The sequence below is a fragment of the Mya arenaria genome, chromosome 14 (assembly GCF_026914265.1).
Source record: "Mya arenaria isolate MELC-2E11 chromosome 14, ASM2691426v1".
Lineage (NCBI taxonomy): Eukaryota > Metazoa > Mollusca > Bivalvia > Myida > Myidae > Mya > Mya arenaria.
This window is the reverse complement of record NC_069135.1, coordinates 53,103,934-53,126,795: the sequence shown is the minus strand read 5'-3', so window position 1 is coordinate 53,126,795 and position 22,862 is coordinate 53,103,934. Positions and strand designations below refer to the sequence as shown.

The 22,862-nt window shown below is 30.9% G+C and overlaps 1 protein-coding gene across 1 annotated transcript in view; it reads left to right on the top strand.

Annotated features, from left to right (window-relative positions):
• The window catches only part of LOC128217634 (uncharacterized), a 45,788-nt gene continuing 22,926 nt past the window's right edge, over window positions 1-22,862 (top strand). Inside the window, exons 1-7 of the mRNA XM_052924901.1 lie at window positions 1-83; window positions 1,630-1,743; window positions 2,621-2,672; window positions 3,002-3,086; window positions 3,432-3,491; window positions 4,257-4,312; window positions 4,989-5,090. Of these exons, the coding sequence (XP_052780861.1) occupies window positions 1,635-1,743; window positions 2,621-2,672; window positions 3,002-3,086; window positions 3,432-3,491; window positions 4,257-4,312; window positions 4,989-5,090 (464 nt within the window). The 5' untranslated portion in view covers window positions 1-83; window positions 1,630-1,634. The remainder of the gene's footprint in view (window positions 84-1,629; window positions 1,744-2,620; window positions 2,673-3,001; window positions 3,087-3,431; window positions 3,492-4,256; window positions 4,313-4,988; window positions 5,091-22,862) is intronic.

The following is a 22,862-nucleotide window of genomic DNA, read 5'->3' as shown; positions in this document are numbered from 1 at the left end:
TCTTTAAAACTGTTGTCTGCTGCAAGTTAAAAATGGAAAATTAACAAATTAGCACCATTTTACGAAAATCAAGAACAGAAATGGTAAGGTATTAGTTGCAAAGAAACTTATTACGAACCTTTTATCTCAAATGATCATCTGCTTACATAAAAACTCTAACATTTTTCTGGAAATTGTATACATTGACATAATTGATTTCGGACAATGTTATCACGATGTCAGACCAAAATAAACCAAAAAATAACTAAATATAATCTAATAATTCTAAGAAAATGTTACCAACACATGATTACATTACATAGTTACCATGAGTTAAGACCGTCCAATGGTGATTATCAATCAAAATTTAAATTTGGATTCCCCTAATGCTAATAATTGATTAAAATAACTAATCATCTAAAACACGACTTTAGGAGTCATTAATAATTAACTTAGAAGCTGCTTAACAACATCCTGTCGTCAAAAGTAAAATGATATAACCCATGTTTGGCATGCACTAATTGGTCAAGAAAAAGCAAGCAAGTAATTGTACATGACAGATTTTTTTTACGGTTTTTGATATGGCAAATCCTACAAATTGTTTTGTACCAAAAGTGGGTAGTTATTCCAGTCAGAATTCCGTGTTAAAGCATATTGCATTCATAAAATATCATAAAAACAAGAAATATTACTAGATAATGTTATTTTATATCAGTTCCATACATAAAAAATAAATATATATAAATAAGTGTCCCTGAAAACCTGCACAATATTTACTCCATTTATATTTTCATGGACAAAATCACACAGTACACTCCTTGTGGAACTACCACTTTCCGTTCTTCTCATCGGATTTTCATCATCGCGAACACGAAATCCAATTTACCCAAATCTGCATTCCTCGGCGTTTTCACCCTCATATATCCGCTTTTTTGATTTGACTGCTTACATCTTACATCTTTAAGCAGGCAGTCACTTTAACGTCTGTATAAAAGCTTCGGTTAGTGACACTAGTGTTGGGAATCGGTTGCAATTTTACTATCGATGATCAATTCCACTCAAGTAACCAATTATCGATAGTACAATCGGTTTTTAAAATACTAGATAGTACCTGAGTTGTAGTTTTATTCATGTACAGTATTAAACTCTTAATCATTATATGCATATACCTTATGTCTATGATTGAAGCTATTAAGTGTTGTTGTATAAAAAATAGTTCATTTTATTGCTCATTGTGGCGTTCATCAGCCATTTTGTTAAAGATAACATCTGAACACTTACTAATTTTTTTATATATTTTTTTTTTCGTTGATCGATTATAACTAAATACTATCAATTGTTGCCAATTTCAGGCCCAAGCAATCGATTTTCGATTATAATCGATCATCGGAACATCACTAAGTAACACATTTGCTTTTTATTTCAAAATATCCAATGGCTCCAGCCCTTGTGCAATTCTTATTTGTTTGGATTGAAGCTGTAAGCCAAAAGAAAGATGTGTTTTTTTTACATTGATGAAATTGGGTAGTTGAATGGTTTGCTCATTGAAATGAAACTTGATGAAAAATCAAAATTTTAGACTGATGTAAGGTATCATTCCATTTTGTAAATTACAGTGGTGTAAGTAAACAGCTTAACCCTTACTTTCAGAAACCATGAGTTGTTTTGGAGGCCTTATGAAGGAGTATGACCGGGTGTCACTGGACAGGTTTGATGGCAGGAATCTCCAGTCCACGGTCTACTTTCTCTCCCATCTGCATGAAGGTACAGAACTATTTAGCTCCTTTCGAAACATTTTAACAAATTAAAATGATTTTGACATGATTTTTCCTTTCTAATTCAGTGTCCAACTTTTTACCAAACAATGAAAAAATCTTCATTTTTGGTGACGAATGTAATGTGATATAAAAAATAATCTAAAAGTCCTTGCCATTTAATACAATTTTTTTTTTTAAACTTGTTACAGAGAAGTTAAGTTTGCCTAAGCCTTGTTTTATAACTTTTCCTAAACTGTTATGGTTTCATAAATGTTTGTATGAAATGGCAACTTATGTAAGATCCTATATATTTAAGCTATATGAGACAGTACTCATTTTTTCAGCGATCATATTGTATGCTCTCATTTTTTAACAAGTAAATCTAACTAGTAATATTATTTTTTTCAAAACAAATGGATTTTTTCCCTCATACGACACAGCTATGGTAATAACACTTTGAATTATATAAGTGGTCATAACGCAATTCTTAACTGTCTCGATCTTACAATATTTGGTTCTTAGCTCGATGATAAGATGGCTTCCATGTGTTTTCAAAATGAACTCAAAAAAACTGAAATTCACTATAATGACTAAACAAACAAGCTTTTCTTCAACTGGATTTATTTTTCCACATTAACATTCAAATTAACTTGTTCAAATCATAATTAAAATTAAATTAATGTCTTCTGTTGATACATGTTTTAGCAGATGTACATATAATTAATTTATCATACAAATGAATATATATATAATAACAAGTCATGATACAACATAAGCACTGTTCATGTTTCTTGTATTGTTATTTGGTCATGTATTCACATGGACTCTATCATTAAGATTTATTTTTGTCAAGTATGTAATTGTTCTTGTTTTGTATTTTTCAGATCATACGAAGGGACTGGGTGTGCCAATATTGTTCAAACGATTAAAATCCAAGTAAGTGGACCAATTGACTCCCCATTTCATTGTTCTTTACTTGTAATTCTTAAGAACTGTATTGGTAGCTCATCTGTTTTTCAAAATAAGAAGTCACTGTATTGTCATAGCCTTTGTTTCGTTGTCATCGGCGTTCAACTAGTTGAACAAAAGTATCAAAGTAAAAACCTCTTGAAACTCCTGCTTTTGAAGAATATTAACAGGATATGATTGCATTTAAAAATACCTGTGCTACAGTATTTTTGTTAGGGTTACAAAAAAAAGACTAACTATATTGGCCAAAATTGCAGTTATCATTGGTGTTTTTGCATTTGTTATTTTGTTTTCAGTAAAGACATATTCCTATACTGCTCAGAGGTGACACAGGTTCTGCTGCTGGCCAGCCAGAAGTACAGACATCTCAAGCCATATATTGTAAGTCAATCAATGTTTGAGACTCTTAAACTTTTATTTCACTATTCGCTTCCAAAAATCTTAATTATAAGAAACATATTTTGTGATTCTTTAACTTCGGCAGATTAAAAAAAAAATCATCTGACAAAATCCCCATCAGACAAAATCCCCCCTCAAGTTTTACAGGGGCAGAATCCCCAAAATCCCCACATATGATAACTTTTCTTTCAATTTTCTGATAAATTTTACTGAACACTTTAATCCATTTGTCCAATTACCCAAACATGTTTGAAAAAGGCTTGTCCCTGTAGTTTTCATTGTACAATCAAAACATCTACACACAATAGGTGATTTTTTATCTTTCAGAAAAGTTTGCCCATCAACACCCCAACAATGATAGAAATTCCAGATCCTCTATATGAACATGTAAGTAGCTTTGCCTCTTAGAGTTTAAAATTGCCGAGTTGTGTCGCGGACCATGACAGACCATCCAGGACTATCTTGGACTGTCTAGGATTGTCCTGGATAAGCCAGGACCCAACCTGGATCCAACATGAATCGGCCAAATTTCAGTCTGGGACAGTCCTGGAGGTCTGTATGGCTGGTATTTAACCCATAGTTATGTAAGATTTATTTCATGTCGCAATGAAGGATGAAGTTTTACATTTATTATAAGCTCTATAGAACTTGTTAGCAACAAACAGGTCTTTTTCAGGACTACTTGTGTGTTTTTTTATAATAATTGTAAACTAGGTAATTTTAAAAATTGAATTTGATATTTAACTTGTGATTCTGCTTTTAATTATGCATTAAATGTAATCTAAAAGACATCCTTTGCAAGTTAAGTAATAATGAGACTTTGGAGAAAATAGAGAGAAGGTACTTTAAAAGTACTTTTTTTTTTCGGATATTGAAAAATGGAACAAATTTTCATTTGTACAGTTGTTTTTTTAATGTGCAATGTACATGTGGTAAAGAACCATTTTACCATTCCTTGGTGATAACCAGTTCCTTTTATCAATAAAGCTTAAAGTGGGGATCAAACTCGAAACCCTCTGATTCAAAGTCTGGTACGAAAACAACTTTGCCATTGCCCACCGATAAAGTAAGTGACCTATGACTTGACTGTGAGTCTGTCAGATGCAAGTCAAACTCCATTTGTATAATCAAATGTATGGACTGAATTTTCAGAATACGACGATTACAGTCACGCTACTTCCAGCCTTCCACTGTCCTGGCAGTGTCATGTAAGTATTGATGCATAATAAGGCCAAAAAATAGATTTGTTTCTGGTTACCAAACTAACTGTTTTTATTTTGCACCAACTTTAAAAAAAGGACTGCTTAAAATGAAACAGAAAATCTCTTGCAGCAAAAAATTTGGTATCCAAAAACATAGTGAGGTATATGTGTTATAAATGTCAACATACCAAAAAACTAGATCTTTAAAAAAAGGGTGTTGATTGGACTTGTCTTTGGGCAATGATAAGAACAATATTCAATATGCCCCCAGCTATGTCTTTGAATGAGAGTACTTTTTTTGCTTTTTGCGGTTATGTGAACACATCTGACAGGATAATGTCCGGACACGAGGACATTTGATCTAAAGTTTGCTCGCAAAAAATGTTTGGCATTGAAAAACCTCCAATAAAAATGCCAATCCGAGTTTGCAGATTTAAATTCTAAGTAAAAGTACCGTATATCACAAAATAAGGAAAATTTGGATGTAAACAAAATAAATTCTGCGCTTCCAATAAATATGTGCTGGCACAATTTTTATATATATATATATATATATATATATATATATTTAAGTTTGGCAAATTTGACAAACGATTGCTTAACTTGTGGCTTAAATTGAAATATTACATGAGCATTATTGATTTTTTCTCCTACTTACCTTAAAAGAATCATCGTATTGCAGGTTTTTGTTGGAGGGGGATGAAGGAACGGTTCTCTACACAGGCGACTTCCGATGGGAACACTTTCACATGGAGCACATGCATCATCTCAGATCTGGAGAGGGGTAAGGGTTACCTTGAATTAAAAATAGCTTAGTATTCAGTGCCAGTAATAGGCATACAGGGACTTCCAATAGGAACACTTAAAGTTGCACTCTCACAGATTGACCAGTTTGACAACTTTCTTAAAAAAAAAATCTTTGAATGAGCCAATGTTTGCATAAGTGTCTGGAAACCAGTAATAAAAGATTGCTGACAAAAGATCTGATCACAGTTTTATCATATTCATGTTGGAAAATTGATATCTTATGGCTAAAAGTGTTACAAAGGCTTTAAGAAAAATGGAATTTTTCGACAGTTACCCCAAACCATTAAGATCTGTTCTGTTGTTAGTTAACTTTTTGACTGAATTGAAGGCATTGGTGCTAAAATCAGCTGATTCTGAGACAAAAACTACAAAAATATGTCCAAAACTGTCAATCTGAGAGTGCAGCTTAAATATTGAACATAACTATGCACTTCATGATCTCCATCACGGCTCTTGAGAAAGGTAAGGTATGTTGTACTATAGATAGCATATTGGGTAATAGAAATAGGGAGACTTCGATAGGAACACTTTAATATTGAACATATGCGTCATCACTTTGTGTTAAACTAAAAAATATGTGAATTCATTATGGCTTGAAAAGTAAATGGCCTGTTTATGGTTGCAAAATGTTAAATTCAGTTGTAAAATATGTAATATGATGAAAAAATAAAATTAGTATTTTTCACTGTTTTGAAATTTTATCCCGCTCTCAGTTCAGAATCAAATGTCATTGCGCACAGGGCTGAAAAACAATTTCAATGATGTCATTACTAAAATGATGTAACAAGCGCATACATATTGCCAGGCATGTTTTCCTAAAAGAGTGTAATTAAATGACTTTTGACTCCAATTTTAGTCATATAATAAAAAGAAAAAAGTTTCAGTGCTAGGCCACTCGTGAGATATATCTTTTGGTGCTCACTTGGTGAAATATATTATGATCTTACACTGAATAAAAAATGATTATCCTCTATATGTCTGATAGCAGTTAGAATCACTGACCGTGTTCATTTTCGATTTTCAGATAATTTTCTTAAGCAAAAGTACTTGAAGTGAGAATTATATCCATAGTGAATTGAGAAATATATCCATAGAGAATTGAGAATTATATCCATAGCAAAGATTACCATAACACCCTGCGCTCAGCTAGTTTATAGCATGTGGTAAAAATAGATTCCTGTCACATGACTATCCCAATTTTTTGCGCGGAGATAAACATTCTTCAATAGCACTTTAAATTATTATTACATTTTTTCTTCATATCTGTTCATATTTAAAAAAAAAATCCTGACAACTTTTAAACAGTTTTAGAATGCATTTATAGAGAACTAATTATAAATTAAATTATTAAAAAATAAAGTTAAAATTTTGACATTGGTCATTCTACTAGTTTAAGTGTGTTAAACTATCTGTGTTAATAAAGATATCATTGCATTTATCAGTCTATTCACTTTGGTATCTCCATATCCAATGACAGTAAAATAAAATAAATACAAATTTATATGGATAAAGATAGCATATAGGTGGAAAAACCCAATGCCTGTCTTGGGTTTCCCACAGTTTTCCTATTTTTGTCAGCTGTTCTTGCTTAAAGGGGCATTGCTGCTTTGGCATTTATATTAAGGAATAGAAAAATAATAACAGCTCTTGAATCCTTCTCATTGTCTAACTACCTAATACTAGTAATAGCAAAAAGTGCTGAAATGAAAAATATATATATATTTTTTTTTTTGTCTTCTGACTACACACAACAGTTTTACCAACAATAACAATAAACATTCAAATGTTGATTGCTTTTGATTCAATTTTTAACTGCAATTATTTTTCTTACAAACAACACTCTGAAAGTTACTGTGTACAGTGGTGTGATGAAATCAGTACCTAGGTTTAAATCCTACTCACGGCTGGAGTTTTAACTTTCTATTTTATTTTCTTATTTGCCTCTTTTATCATTATTTTATCATTATATTTATAATTTATTAAATTAAGTTCATGTCTAAACTTAATACCTTGATTTTTTTGTAGAAATTTTCAGATTTGAATACATAAAAATCCCAGCATGTTGTGGGCCTTTAATACCTCTATGTTGAATGGAAATCCAGCAAAATTGCCCTACTGAATATACATGCAATGTCGATATTTATTGCGACTTCGTTTGATACAATCTTTTTCGAATATTTTCTACCCATAAGTTTTTCTTGTCTCTTAATTCTCAGAAGCAAGGTTGTTTCAAGTTCATTTAGTTAAAAAATCAGCAAAAATTATTTTTAATTTTGATGTAATTTTTATTTCTCAATTTACAGTTAGTCAAACACAAACCGTCAGTTTATGTAACTTGTGCGACTGCTTGATTTATTCATTTTCAAAATGCCAAGGAAAAAGAAGGCTGGCCAGTTCACGGTATATATATGAATGACTGGATACTCACTATTGGATGGTCCGGAGAGAACTGGTTATCTATGAAAGACAATGCCCCCCAGTTCTCACCATTCGACCATCTGTTTTGATTTTGTTAATTTGAAAGTTTTTAATATAATAATCTATTGCTTTAAATCTCTATATTGATTTTTTTTTATTCTTTTATTATTATTTTTAATGTTATCATTATTATTATTATTATTATTATTATTATTATAACTACTCTATTTTTTTTAATAATTATATTTGTTATTATTATTCTGAAGTGTTTATTTTGTTATTATTATTTTTAAGTGCGTCATGTTATCGGAGTAAATAATTTTTGATTGTAGCTCCAATTTGTTTATTTTGTTTATTTATGACTATATTAAATATAAAACGAGCAAAAGCAGTGATTCCTGCAAGCTCCCGGCTTGTCAGTTATAACTCTATAACAATTTCATTTTTTATTAACCTTTTAAAATCCTTTCAGAAGTCACTTGGATGCATTTCAGTTTTTGTATATTTTCCTAAATTATTGTTGTTTTTATGAAGATGGATGAAATTCCAACCGGTTTTCATCTACTTCCAGTAGATCATTCTATAACAAATTGTTAACATTGTGTTCAAGTTGCATACATAAGATTTAAATGGCTGAGACTTATATTTGAAAAAATTGTACAGACAAATATGGAAACCCACAGATATAATATTGTCTGACATTGCGTGGATATTTAGCGATGCTTGGCTGATTGTAAACTGCTTATTTCAACTGTTGATGTTGTTTTTTGTGTGTAGTGAATTAAAAAAAGTTCAGCTTTTTCTGCCTCTAGAATATTAAAAATACACCAAAATTATCCTATATAATGATATATTTTTCATGCTATAACTTATAGTAAAACCACGAAAAACCATTAGCAAATGAAAAATGAGTGACTGCTAGGTTTATTCATTTTCCCATTACCATGCTTCAACAAAGCTGGCGAGTTCAGACTATACATATGAAGGACGGGATACACACTATTGGATGGTCCGGAGAGACACTGGTTATCTAAGAACGACTATGCCCCCCAGTCCTCACCATTCGACCATCTGTTTTGGTGTTTATTCATTAATCATAATTTTTATTATTATTATTCTTATTAATTTTATTATTATAATTATAATAATAATTATTATTATTGTTATTATTATTCAATTGTGTTAATAACTTTCAATCTCAGGCCATATTGGTTATAATCCTGTAATGATTTGAAAATAAGTGTATAAAGGTTTTTTCAGGGAAACTGTGCAGAAGTCACTTGGAATGAAAAAAAAAATCTATATTTTTTTATTTTATTTTTTAACTTAATGCAATCTTTCTTTTTTTTTAATTTAATTCCAGTAGAGTTTTTGGTCTGATAATGCATTGTTTATATTGTATTGAAGTTACATGTATTAGCTTTTTATGGCTAAGACCTAGATTTGAAAAAATTGTATGGCCGATATATGGAATCCCAGATACAATATTGTCTGACATGAATACTTATGTTGCGTGGATTTTTAGCGATGCTTGGCTGAATATAAACCACTTATTTCAACTGTAGGTGTTGTTTTTGTGTGTACTTAATTAAATAATGTTCAGCTTTTCCAACCTCTTGAATATGAAAAGATATGCCAATATTATCCTATATAATGATATATTTTTCATGTATTACTTAAAACTTAAACTACGAAAAACCATTAGCAAATGTAAAATGAGTGACTGCTAGGTTTATTCATTTCCCAAATACCATGCTTAAACAAAACTGGCGAGTTCAGACTATATATATGAGGGACGGGATACACACTATTGGATGGTCCGGAGAGACACTGGTTATCTAAGAACGACTATGCCCCCCAGTCCTCACCATTCGACCATCTGTTTTGGTGTTTTATTTATTAATTATTATTTTTATTGTTATCATTGATTATTATTTTTATTATTATTATTATTATTATTATTATTATTTATATTTTATTAATATTGTTATTATTATTTTTATAATTATTATTATTATTAAAATTATCATTTTTTTAATTATAATTATTATTTAGTAATTATTATTATTTTGACTATTATGATGATCATGATGATTATTATTATTATTATTATTATTATTATTATTATTATTATTATTATTATTATTATTATTGTTGTTATTATTATTATCATTATTTTTATAAACTTATTGAGCCAAAGTTATTTTACAGGCATGTATAGTGTATACTAGATTTTTTCAGCTTTGTATCAAAACTCAAAATGAGGTGTCTTGAAACATTGTCCAGTTTCTTTTATTGGCATTGCTACCCTCTCCATCATGTCAGACAAATTTAGCATGCACGGTTACAGTTCATATAACAATATTTGTTGTAGAATTAACTTCAGATATGCAACAATCATCCAACTGTAAATGTGTTATAATGTTTCTTCGTTGGTAGCCCAGACTGTGTTTTTTTTCTGGCAAATATAAAAATCTAAAGTTAATTTATAATCTTAAATATGTTAGATATTTAAATACAACTTGGTACAAATTTTGCCATAGACAATTGGCACCAGTTAAGTAAAGCCCACAACTCCGGCTTTAATAGTTGTAGAGTTACGCCCCTTTTTTGACTGAAAAACAACAACATACAAGCATAAGTTCACTCTCTGTTGCTCTGTTGATATATATAGAGTTACGCCCCTTTTTTGACTGAAAAACAACAACGTAACAAGCATTGGTTCACTCTCTGTTGCTCTGTTGATATATATATATATATATATATATATATATATAAGGTTTTATAATAAAGTACAAGGCCAGATAAATTATTCAGACATGCAATATATGGGTTCCCAGCATTGTATCATTGTATTTTTAGTATAAGCTAGGTTAACCCATTCAAGTGCTATATTTAGAATTCAATATCATATGGACATATTTCAGTAAAATTTGCATGGGTTGATTATCAGACAAACTAATGAGTATGCAAATATTTTGTTTAGTTTATTTGGGGCATGATTGTTGACATTTTGTCACTAAATTAATAAATAAATAGTATCACCTTTCCTTATAGTATCACCTTTCCTTTGGTTGGTAACTTGTACCTTGCCTTTAAAAATGAGTATTTCAAATGTAAGTATTGTAGCCCCTCTTAGAATTTCATTTATTTTATACTTATAATACTCATTTTTTAAGGGAATAAATTCATACTTAAGGTTTAGGTTTCAAGGTTTATTAAAACTCATGGCTTGGTTATAAGCATAAGAGTTGTAAAATAAAACATATTAACAAATAAAGTGAAGTAAATACCAAATTAACTTAATAGTACATGTTCTAAAGTCAAAACAAAACATCAAATATCAAAACATCAAATGTAAGTTTATACTACTTTTCACTATTAAATCTTATTTCTTAGAGGAAATGACTGAGCAGAGCATTATAAAATCAACATTTATTGGAATCCCAGAACAGATTGTGGATTTTCCAGCCAGTTGCTATTTTTATCACTTTAAGTATTCAAATATGTCTTCGTATGAAGATTTTTTTGTAGCATTATTGCTATGAATCACAACATAGATTCTTATTCAGAAAATGACTTCATGGAGAATTTGCTTCTAAGCTGGCAGAGTTTTATTACAATTTGTCTTTTTTGATTGTCACAATGAAGAAAACAAGTGTCCTGTAAGGTTTCCTGTTTATCGATATGCAAATATAAGGTTCCAAGGTTTGCAAAAACAATGAAGAACAGCATATATATATCAAGATGTCGTTCATACTATCGGTGGTCCGAAGAGTGCTGGTTACCTATGTCACACATACCCCCAGCTCTCACCATTTGTCCACCTTTTTGCCCCCCCCCCTCAACATCCCTACCCCCTTCTCTGTCCCTCCATCTCTCTTTGGCACCCTCCCCCTCTCATTTTTACAAATAAAGCTGGTTGTTAATATACCACACCACACCACAACTCTCCATTGAGAGAAACCTTTTTTTAATGACTTTAGAGGCAGTTAAGGCCATTGACTTGTCTAATATATTTCTTCTAAGAAATATTTTTTTAATGCTAGTGTAAAATAATTGCATATGACATATACTCATCACTGTTTGTCTCATAAAAAATGAAGTGATTTAAATAGAAGTCTAAATAAAATACTTCTGGACGAAGAAAAAGGTATAAAAGATTCTATGGTCATTAATCAATATCTCCTGGTCTAATGTCAAAATCCCCTGGAATTTTGAACAAGAATGTCAAATTCCCCTGAAAATTTTAATAAAAGCATCAAAATTCCCTGAATTTCTTAACAACAATGTCAAATCCCCTGAAAGTTTGCACAAAAATGTCTAAATCCCCTAAAATTTTGAACAAAAATGTTAAAATCCCCTGAAATTTTAAACAAAAATGTCAAAATCCCCTGAAATATTTAACAAAAATGTCTAAATCCCCGGAAATGATCTCCAGAAATATGGCATGTATGGAATAAAGCATTCTCATTCATCAGAGGTTTGATCATGATAAATTTATGCATATAAGCATCATCACACTGGTGAACGAGAATGGAAATAAAGGGGCTAGGATGTAAAAAAAAAACCTACACACATCTAAAATGTTCAGAGGAAAATGCTTAAAAAGTTTTTTAGTAATCATATTTTTTATAAATATATTAAACATTTATACTATTGTAGGATGCAAATCTCTCTTTTGTAGAATAAATTGTGTTAAAAATACAAATATTGATTCAAATTCATCAGTGTTGGTCTTGGCAGGGTGGTTTTCAATATTCAACTTAAGTCAATCTTATGGGCATACATCATTGACTTTTTTCATTCTATTGGTCAGTTATTAATAACAAGTAATCAGATTAGCTACATCGTTCTTAGATCCAATGAAGAACAATATTGAAGACCAGTCCAGGGCAGCAATGAAAACAGGTTGTCGTAAAATCATTTTGTGACTACCAATATTTTTATCTTATGGAATCCCACAATATTTGTACTATTAAAATAGAACACAGTTGTGAAATCCAATACATATCTATTTATATATTAACTGATGTTTTTCCCTTGAATATTATTAAATAGAACTTAAAACATAAATGCATTGTAGAATTTAATTGATATTTAATTAGATCAGCACATCAGTGATTATTTGACTATAATTTCATGAAATTTATCATATAAACAATGTTTTGATTGGTTAACTTTTCCTTAACATTACTGAAAAATAGTGACTAACTTTTTAGTTTATCGGGTATGCAAATGTTCGAAAGCAGTCTACGATGTTCGTTGCAACTTGGGTGTTTATGTATGAAAATATAATAATCATTGTTGGGTGGTCCGAACAGCTGCTGGTTACCTATTTCAATACCCCCCAGCACTATTCATTAGTCCACCTTTTTGCTGGCAAAATCATTTTCTTTTTCAATTAATATTTTGATTGAAGTGTGTGTGGGGGTGGGGGCTGCTGGGGGGGGGGGGCCTTTATTCATTAAGATTTCTAGGACCAATATCCTACCTAGGTGTGATTTTAACAGTGCAGTTACTGCAATACTACTGTTTATATTGCTCTGTAGGAGAAGTGACTTGATGGAAATGCCCCCCCCCCCCCCCCCCCTAAAAATAAATAAATAATAATAATAATAATAATTAAATAATGATAAAAATAGGTAAATAATTGAATAAATAAAAACATAAATAAATAAAAATATAATATAAACGAATGAATGAATGATGATATAACCACTAAAAAGGTAGACTTATATTATATTTGAGTTTATGTATGGGTTGTTATTTTCATCAGTTTGGGTGATGGTATGAAATTTTGATATTATTTTTAAAAATAAATGACTTATCAAACATAATGCTTAAAGAACTTAAACATTAGATAATATTGATTAAAAGAATTATAACCATTTGATCTATAGAACAATTTATCAAAAAAATGCTATAATCATATCCTTCATTCATCAGTGGAAATCGATGCTTGCCATGAATACTAATTGTAGTAAAATCGTGAAATTGAAAACCATTTGGAATCCCAAGAACTTGTACCATAATAGAAAACTTTCGGAAATCCAACAAGTATCTATTAAATACTCATTTACGTTTTCCCATCAATATTATAAAAAAGAACTTAAAACATAAATGCATTGTAGAATTTCAGTGATATTTGATTAAATCACCACATCAGTGATTATTTTACTAGAATTTCATGAAATTTATCTTATATACATGGTTTTGATTGATTAACTTTTCCTTAACATTACTGAAAAATAGTGACTAACTTTTTGGTTTATAGGGTATGCAAATGTACGAAAGCAGTCTACGACATTCATCGCAACTGTTGTATATATGTATGAAAATATAATAATCATAGTTGGGTGGTCCGAACAGCTGCTGGTTACCTATGATAATACCCCCCAGCACTATTCATTAGTCCACCTTTTTGTTTTTTTCAAAATATGGAGTTCTTTTTATTAAAAGAATTGATGTACCCTTTTCTTTTTCTTTTTTTGTTCTTAAGCATTAATCATATGCTTTGATCAATTCCTTAAGCTGAGTGGGTTAGGTTTGAAATCCTTGATACAGTGGGAGTAGTCTAGTGATATATTTAAGGTGTCTTACATTGATGGATGCTGAATCCAGCATCACCAGTTGTCATAGCCTCTTTAAAATTACCCCTGCCCTGAGTTTAGTTAATGCAACAGTCAATTGTAACCACGGCCCCTCCAGGTACGGGCAATAGCGGGGACTTTGACTTTCGGTCCAGCCAACCCCAGGTCAAATCCCCAACCTGTGGAGACTAACTTATGGTTAAATACCTGCCAAATGCCCCCACATCCCAGGGACCCTAGGTAAGGCACATTCCCCGCTCTATTATGCGCAAAGAGAAAATACCACTGCATTCACCCGGCACTGTGGGGCCACCTGGAAGGTAAAAACACGGCCCATTTCCCCGGCTATCCACGGTATACCCCCTGACCTGGGTGGGCCGTGGTTATTGAATAGTGACTGAACAGTTGGTCAGAAAAGCTAACTATTTGATTTGTTTCCCTGTTACATCGCAGGGCATATACTGCAAGGGGGTGGGTGTGTGTGTGTGTGGGGGGGGGGGGGTCACAATGGTTAGCATTTGCTGAATCTAGGGCTGTATATCGCTTGCTTTCAATCCATAAACCAGACTAGAGCAATTCATATCAGCTTACAACCGTAAATAAACCTAGAGAACAATTCCCCTGTAGCCATATTAAAATCTTTTGCTGACTATTAAGAAATCTGAAGTGGAAGAGGGGAGTAGATTTATTCCATTTAATGAGTTAAATTTGCAGGAATTAATCCCAAATGCCAATGCAAAAAAATGGTTAACTGCTTTTCCCACTATAAAATCATAACATTGTTTGGAATCCCACAATTTTTTGTACTATTGTAAAATCCAATATTGATCTATTTATATAAATCTATTTATATTCTACTTTTTGTTTTTCCCATTAATATCATGAAATAGAACTTAAAACATAACTGCATTGTAGAAGTTCTGTCATATTCAAATTAATCATCACATTAGTGTATATTTGACTTTAATTTGAGGAACTTTGTTTTTTAAACAGTGTATTGATTGGATTAACATTTCTACTTTAGCACTGACAGCTATTGACGGAAGTTGATAAATTATGCAAATGTTTAAAACCAAATCATGATGTTTATTGAAACTTGTGTGTATATGTATGAAGTCATGATAATCATTATTGGGTGGTCCGAACAGCTGCTGGTTACCTATTTCAATACCCCCCAGCACTACTCATTAGTCCACTCTTTTGTCTGCAAAATATGGAAAATACTTTTTATTAAAAAAAGTGGCGTAGGCTCTTTTTACTGCTTTTTGAAATCATATGCTGTGGTAAATTCCTTAAGTTATGGGATTAAGGTTAAAATACTTGTCAACATATTGAAGTACTTTTTATCAAAAAAATTGTCATTGGCTTTTTTTCTGTTTTGTTTTTTTGAAACATAAATCATAAGCTTTTGATAATTTTTAAATTTGAGCGGGTTATGGTTAGGGTTACTGTGAGAGTGGTTTAGTGATATATTTCAGGAGTTCGTTTCTCAGGTTGTTGGTTTAAGCCTCGACCAGCATTAAAGTTCTGTTAGCCTTTTTAACATGGCTGTTGCCCGGAGTTCAGTTAAAGCTAACAGTGTTGCTCATTTTAGCTTACTGTTTTGTTTTGTATTCCTGCAAGCGGAGAAAATATGCACAAAATTTAGCCTCAAACACCTTAAGTTATTATGTACTGAACCCAGGGGTTGATTTCTGGAAACTTCTTAAATCTACGAGTATTATCATACAATTAGGCTAAGCTTACTATTTTTGTTCTTCTAAAGTTTTTGAAATAGTGACTTTTTTGGAAATTTTCACTGTTTATTGAAGTTATTTGTCTGATGATCATGAAAAATAGGTTTTCATTTAAAAAAAAAAAACAGGATAAAGTAAGGAATTTTGCTAAATGAAATAACCTACTTTAGTCTGTTAAGTAAAAAAAAACTGGACAAATCAGGGCATGAGCTGTACTGTTGCCAATTTAATTAAAACTTGGATAAAATATATTTAGTCTGATGTGCACTTTTAAATGATATTATATTTTATAATTAATATTAGAAATTTTTTGACAATAAACATTTTGGTTTACATTGACCAAACCAAAAATTTAACCCATTTTATACAACAGTTTTACTGTTTGCTGGTTTTCCCTTTTGAAAAAGACTTGAGTGATTTATATCATTGTACAACTGTCTTACATTAAGCAAAAATAAACAAGTTTATCCAACTTGAGAACAATTGCTCTGTCATGATATTAAAAACCTTCACTCAAAATTAAGAAAATGGTAAAGAGGAAGAGCATCAGGCAAATCATTATTGTGATATATTGCAATACGCAATATATTATGTCAGATTTAGCTTGGAATCCCACAATTTTGTACTTTACTAAAATCCAATATCTATCTATTTATAGATAAACTTTTATGTTTTCCCTTGATTATATTGAAAAAGAAATTAAAACATAACTGCATTGTAGAAGTTCTGTCATATTCAAATTAATCATCACATTAGTGTATATTTGACTTTAATTTGAGGAACTTTGTTTTTTAAACAGTGTATTGATTGGGTTACCATGTCTACTTTAGCACTAAAAGCTAGTGACGGAAGTTGATAAATTATGCAAATGTTTAAAACCATATCACAATGTTTATTGAAACTTGTGTGTATATGTATGAAGTCATGATAATTATTATTGGGTGGTCCGAACAGCTGCTGGTTACCTATTTCAATACCCCCCAGCACTATTCATTAGTCCACCTTTTTGTTATCAAAATATGGAGAATACTCTTTACTCAAATTTTGTCATATATATGCTTTTCTTCTCTGTTTTTCAAACATAAATCATGACCTTTAGTTAATTCCTAAATTTGACCTGGTAAGGGTCGCAATGCTTAAGAGGATGAGAGTGGTTTAGTGATATATGTGATAATATAAAGTCAGTTGGCCTCTTACCTAAAAGGTTGTGAGTTGAAGCCTCACAAAGGGGTCACCTTGAATCAAGTTTGTTACCTATGAAATACTGTACACCCATCACTTATCATTAGTCCACCTTCTTACTTGCAAAATCATTTAATTACTTAATTTAAACTTACTTCTTTTTATATTATTTTTTGGGGTGTGTGTGGGGGGGGGCGAGACAATTACATGGAGAAAACTTGGAGTTTAATACCAATGAGACATTTCTCACAGTGCAGATACTACATTTCTTCTGTTAAAAATCTCCTAGGTATACAATTGCTCCTAGAAGTCTTTATAGAAATGCCCCCCACCCCAGCCATTGACATATCATATTCAGTTTTGTTCTTACTTTTCTCTTTATATTCTGATTGGTTAGATTAATTATATGGATGATGTATAGTCAATTATAGATGCATGTAATGATATAAGATAATAATTAGCATTCAATATATTTTAAATAAATGAGATAAAACACCAGGCTGTTAAAAGTTTGCATCTTTAAAAAAAATGTAATACAATAAAACACTTGTTGAATACTAGCTGGGCTATTGAACATGATTTGATAAATTCACTAGCAGGAAGTCATATTGACCTTTGCTACATCTAGCTAGGGAATATCTGATTTTATTAAATGGCTCACTTGTCAATAATTGTACAATATTGCAGGTTATATTCATTTATAGTTAAATAAAAAAAATTGGTAAATGAAATTTGGTTTTATTTGTAAAAATGAATGCCTTTTCTAATATGGTTTTGCCAGAAGGTTAAAACATTATGTAATATTGATAAAAATGATTAAAACCAGTTGATTTATGGCCCAATTTATCAGAAAAATGCTATAATCATACTTCGTTCATAATGTTAATAAAGCTGGACATAAAAGTACAATTTGTAGTACATTTTTCTTACGGAATCCCAAAATCTTAAAATAGAACACTTTTGTAAATTCCATAAATGGTATCTATTTATATGCTACTTGATGGTTTCCTTTGGATAAAGTAGAACTTAAAACATAACTGCATTGTAGAAGTTCTGTCATATTCAAATAAATCAGAACATAAGTGTGTATTTGACTTTAATTTGAGGGACTTTGTTTTTTAAACAGTGTATTGATTGGGTTAACATGTCTTCTTTAGCACAGACAGCTGTTGACGGAAGTTGATAAATTATGCAAATGTTTAAACCAAACTACGATGTTTTGTGAAACTTGTGTGTATATGTATGAAGTCATGATTAGCATAGTTGGGTGGTCCGAACAGCTGCTGGTTACCTATGAAATCTATACCCCCCAGCACTAATCATTAGTCCATCTTTTTGTTTGAAAAACATAGTATATTTTATTCAAGAATTTTTAAGCATAAATTATTTGCTTTGGTTAATTCCTTAAGTTATGGGGTAAGGGTCAAAATATGGAAAGTACTTCTTATCAAAAAAAATTCATAGGCTTTTTTAGTTCTTTTTTTTAAAACATACCCCCTGGTAAATCATATGCTTTGGATAATTTCTAAATTTGATGGGGTTATGGTTAGGGTTAGATTCTTTGAGAGGATGGGAGTGGTCTAGTGATATATTTCTGGGGTCCGCTTCTCAGCTAGCCGGTTGTTGGTTCGAGCCTCAACCCCGCAAGAGTTCTCTTACCCTCTTTTAACAAGACACTTATCCGGAGTTCAGTTAAAGCTAACAGCGTTGCTCATGTTAGCTTACTGTTTTGTTTTGTATACCAGCAAGCAGAGAACAAATTCACAAAATTTAGCATCAAACGCCTAAAGTTATTCTGTACTGAGCCCAGGGGTCAATTTGTGGAAACTTTTTAATTCTATTATCACACAATTAAGGTAAGCTCACTGTTTTTGTTCTTCTAAAGTTTTTGAAATAGTTACTTTTTTGGAAAAAAAAATACAGTCTATTGGAGTTATTTGTCTGATTATCACGAAAAATAAGTTTTCCTTTAAAAAACAACAACAGGATAAAGTAAGGAATTTTGCTAAATGAAATAACCTACTTTAGTCTGTTAAGTAAAAAAAAAATTTGGACAAATCAGGGCATGAGCTTTACTGCTGCTAATTTAATTAAAACTTGGATAAAATATCTTTAGTCTGATGTGCACTTTTAAATGATATTATATTTTATTATTAATATTTTATTTTTTTTGACAATAAACATTTTGGTTTACATTGACCAAACCAAAAATTTAACACATTTCATACAACAGTTTTACTGTTTGCTGGTTCCCCCCCATGAAAAAGACTTGAGTGATTTATATCATTGAACAACTGTCTTACATTAAGCAAAAATAAATAAGTTTATCCAACTTCAGAACAATTACTCTGTAGTGAAATTAAAAACCATCACTCAAAATTAAGAAATTGGTAAAGGGGAGAGCATCAGGCAAATCATTATTGTGTTTTTATGCTATACGCAATAAATATGTCAGATTTGGCTTGGAATCCCACAATTTTGTACTTTTCTAAAATCCAATATCTATCTATTTATAGATAAACTTTTATGTTTTCCCTTGATTATATTGAAATAGGACTTAAAACATAACTGCATTGTAGAAGTTCTGTCATATTCAAATAAATCAGAACATAAGTGTATATTTGACTTTAATTTGAGGGACTTTTTTTTTTAAAACAGTGTATTGATTGGGTTTACATTTCTTCTTCAGCACAGAAAGCTATTGACGGAAGTTGATAAATTATGCAAATGTTTAAAACCATATCATGATGTTTGTTGAAACTTATGTGTATATGTATGAAGACATGATAATCATCATTGGGTGGTCCGAACAGCTGCTGGTTACCTATTTCAATACCCCCCAGCACTATTCATTAGTCCACCTTTTTGTTATCAAAATATGGAGAATACTCTTAACTCAAATTTTGTCATATGCTTTTCTTTTCTGTTTTTCAAACATAAATCATGACCTTTAGTTAATTCCTAAATTTGACCTGGTAAGGGTCGCAATGCTTGTGAGGATGAGAGTGGTTTAGTGATATATATGATAATATAAAGTCAGTTGGCCTCTTACCTAAAAGGTTGTGAGTTGAAGCCTCACAAAGGGGTCACCTTGAATCAAGTTTGTTACCTATGAAATACTGTACACCCATCACTAATCATTAGTCCACCTTCTTACTTGCGAAATCATTTAATTATTTAATTTAAACTTACTTCTTTTTATATTATTTTTTGGGGTGTTGGGGGGGGGGGGGGGCGAGACAATTACATGGAGAAAACTTGGAGTTTAATACCAATGAGACATTTATCACAGTCCAGATACTGCATTTCTTCTGTTAAAAATCTCCTAGGTATACAATTGCTCCTAGAAGTCTTTATAGAAATGCCCCCCACCCCAGCCATTGACATATCATATTCAGTTTTGTTCTTACTTTTCTCTTTATATTCTGATTGGTTAGATTAATTATATGGATGATTTATAGTGAATTATAGATGCATGTAATGATATAAGACAATAATTAGCATTCAACATATTTTAAATAAATGAGATAAAACACGAGGCCGTTAGAAGTTTGCATCTTTAAAATAAATTGTAATACTATAAAACACTTGTTGACTACTAGCTGGGCTATTGAATATGATATGATATATTCACTAGCAGGAAGTCATATTGACCTTTGCTGCATCTAGCTAGGGAATAACTAATTCTATTAAATGGCTCACTTCTCAATAATTGTTCAATATTGCAGGTTATATTCATTTATAGTTAAATTAAAGAAATGGTAAATGAAATTTGGTTTTATTTGTAAAAATAAATGCCTTTTCTAATATGGTTTTGCCAGAAGGTTAAAAAATTATGTAATATTGATTAAAATGATTAAAACCAGTTGATTTATGGCCTAATTTATCAGAAAAATGCTATATTCATACTTCGTTCATTAATGTTATTAAAGCTGGACATAAAAGTACAATTTGTAGTACATTTTTCTAACGGAATCCCAAAATCTTAAAATAGAACACTTTTGTAAATTCCATAAATGGTATCTATTTATATGCTTCTTGATGGTTTTATATGGATAAAACAGAACTTAAAACATAACTCCATTGTAGAAGGTCTGTCATTTAAATTAATCATCACATTAGTGTATATTTGACTTTAATTTGAGAGACTTTGTTTTATAAACAGTGTATTGATTGAGTTAGCATTTCTACTTTAGCACAGACAGCTATTGACGGAAGTTGATAAATAATGCAAATGTTTAGAACCAAACTATGATGTTTATTGAAACATGTGTGTATATGTATGAAGGTATGATTAGCATTATTGTGTGGTCCGAACAGCTGCTGGTTACCTATGAAATCTATACCCCCCAGCACTATTCATTAGTCCACCTTTTGTCATCAAAATATGGAGAATACTCTTTACTCAAATTTTGTCATATGCTTTTCCTCTCTGTTTTTCAAACATAAATCATGACCTTAAGTTAATCCATATATATATAAAGTGTCGGCCTCTCACCCAAAAGGTTGTTGGTTCAGGCAAAAGGTTGTTGGTTCAGGCCTCACAAAGGGGTCACCTTGAATCAAGTTTGCTACCTTTAAAATACTGCACTTATCATTTTTCCACCTTTTTTTCTTGCAAAATCATTTAATTTTGTCTTGCTCCATTTTTTTTCTGGGGGGGGGGGGCAATTACATGAAGAAAACTAAGAGCAGTTTCGTATCGGTGAGATATTATTCACAGTGCAAATACTGCATTTCTTCTGTTAAGATTTTAACTTGCTCCTAGGAGTCTTGATAGAAATGCCCCCCCCCCCCCCCATCTCCAAAAAAAAAAAAAAATGATTAAAAAAAATAATGATTTTAATAGTAAATTGGTGGACTTCTGATGTCTTATTATATGACCTATGAACAGATAGACTTTGATCGGTTCAGACAGCCAACGACGAAGCAAAGTTGATATCATATTCGGTTTATCTTAAGTTTTCTCTTCATTAATGCTTATTGATTAGATTTAGTATATGGATGATTTAAGGTGAATTATAGAACCATGTAATGATATTAAGATAATAATTAGCATTTAACATATTTTAAATAAACGAGGTAAAACACAAGGCTGTTCAGTGTTTGCATCTTTAAAATGAATTGTAATGCAATATAACACTTGTTGACTTTAAACTGGGCTATTGAATTTGATTTGATAATTTTTATATTCACTAGCAGGAAGTCTTTTTTTTATGGCAGGAAGTCATATTGACCTTGGCTGCGCCTTGGTGAATATCAGATTATATTAAATTGTTCACTTGTCAATAATTGTACAATATTGCAGTTTATATTCATTTATAGTTAAATAAAAAAAAATGGTAAATGAAATTTGGTTTTATTTGTAAAAATGAATGCCTTTTTCTTATATGGTTTTGCCTAAAAGGTTAAAACATTATGTAACATTGATAAAAAAGATTAAAACCAGTTGATTTATAGACCATTTTATCAGAAAAATGCTATAATCATACTTCGTTCATAATGTTAATAAAGCTGGACATAAAAGTACAATTTGTAGTACATTTTTCTTACGGAATCCCAAAATCTTAAAATAGAACACTTTTGTAAATTCCATAAATGGTATCTATTTATATGCTACTTGATGGTTTCCTTTGGATAAAGTAGAACTTAAAACATAACTGCATTGTAGAAGTTCTGTCATATTCAAATAAATCAGAACATAAGTGTGTATTTGACTTTAATTTGAGGGACTTTGTTTTTTAAACAGTGTATTGATTGGGTTAACATGTCTTCTTTAGCACAGACAGCTGTTGACGGAAGTTGATAAATTATGCAAAA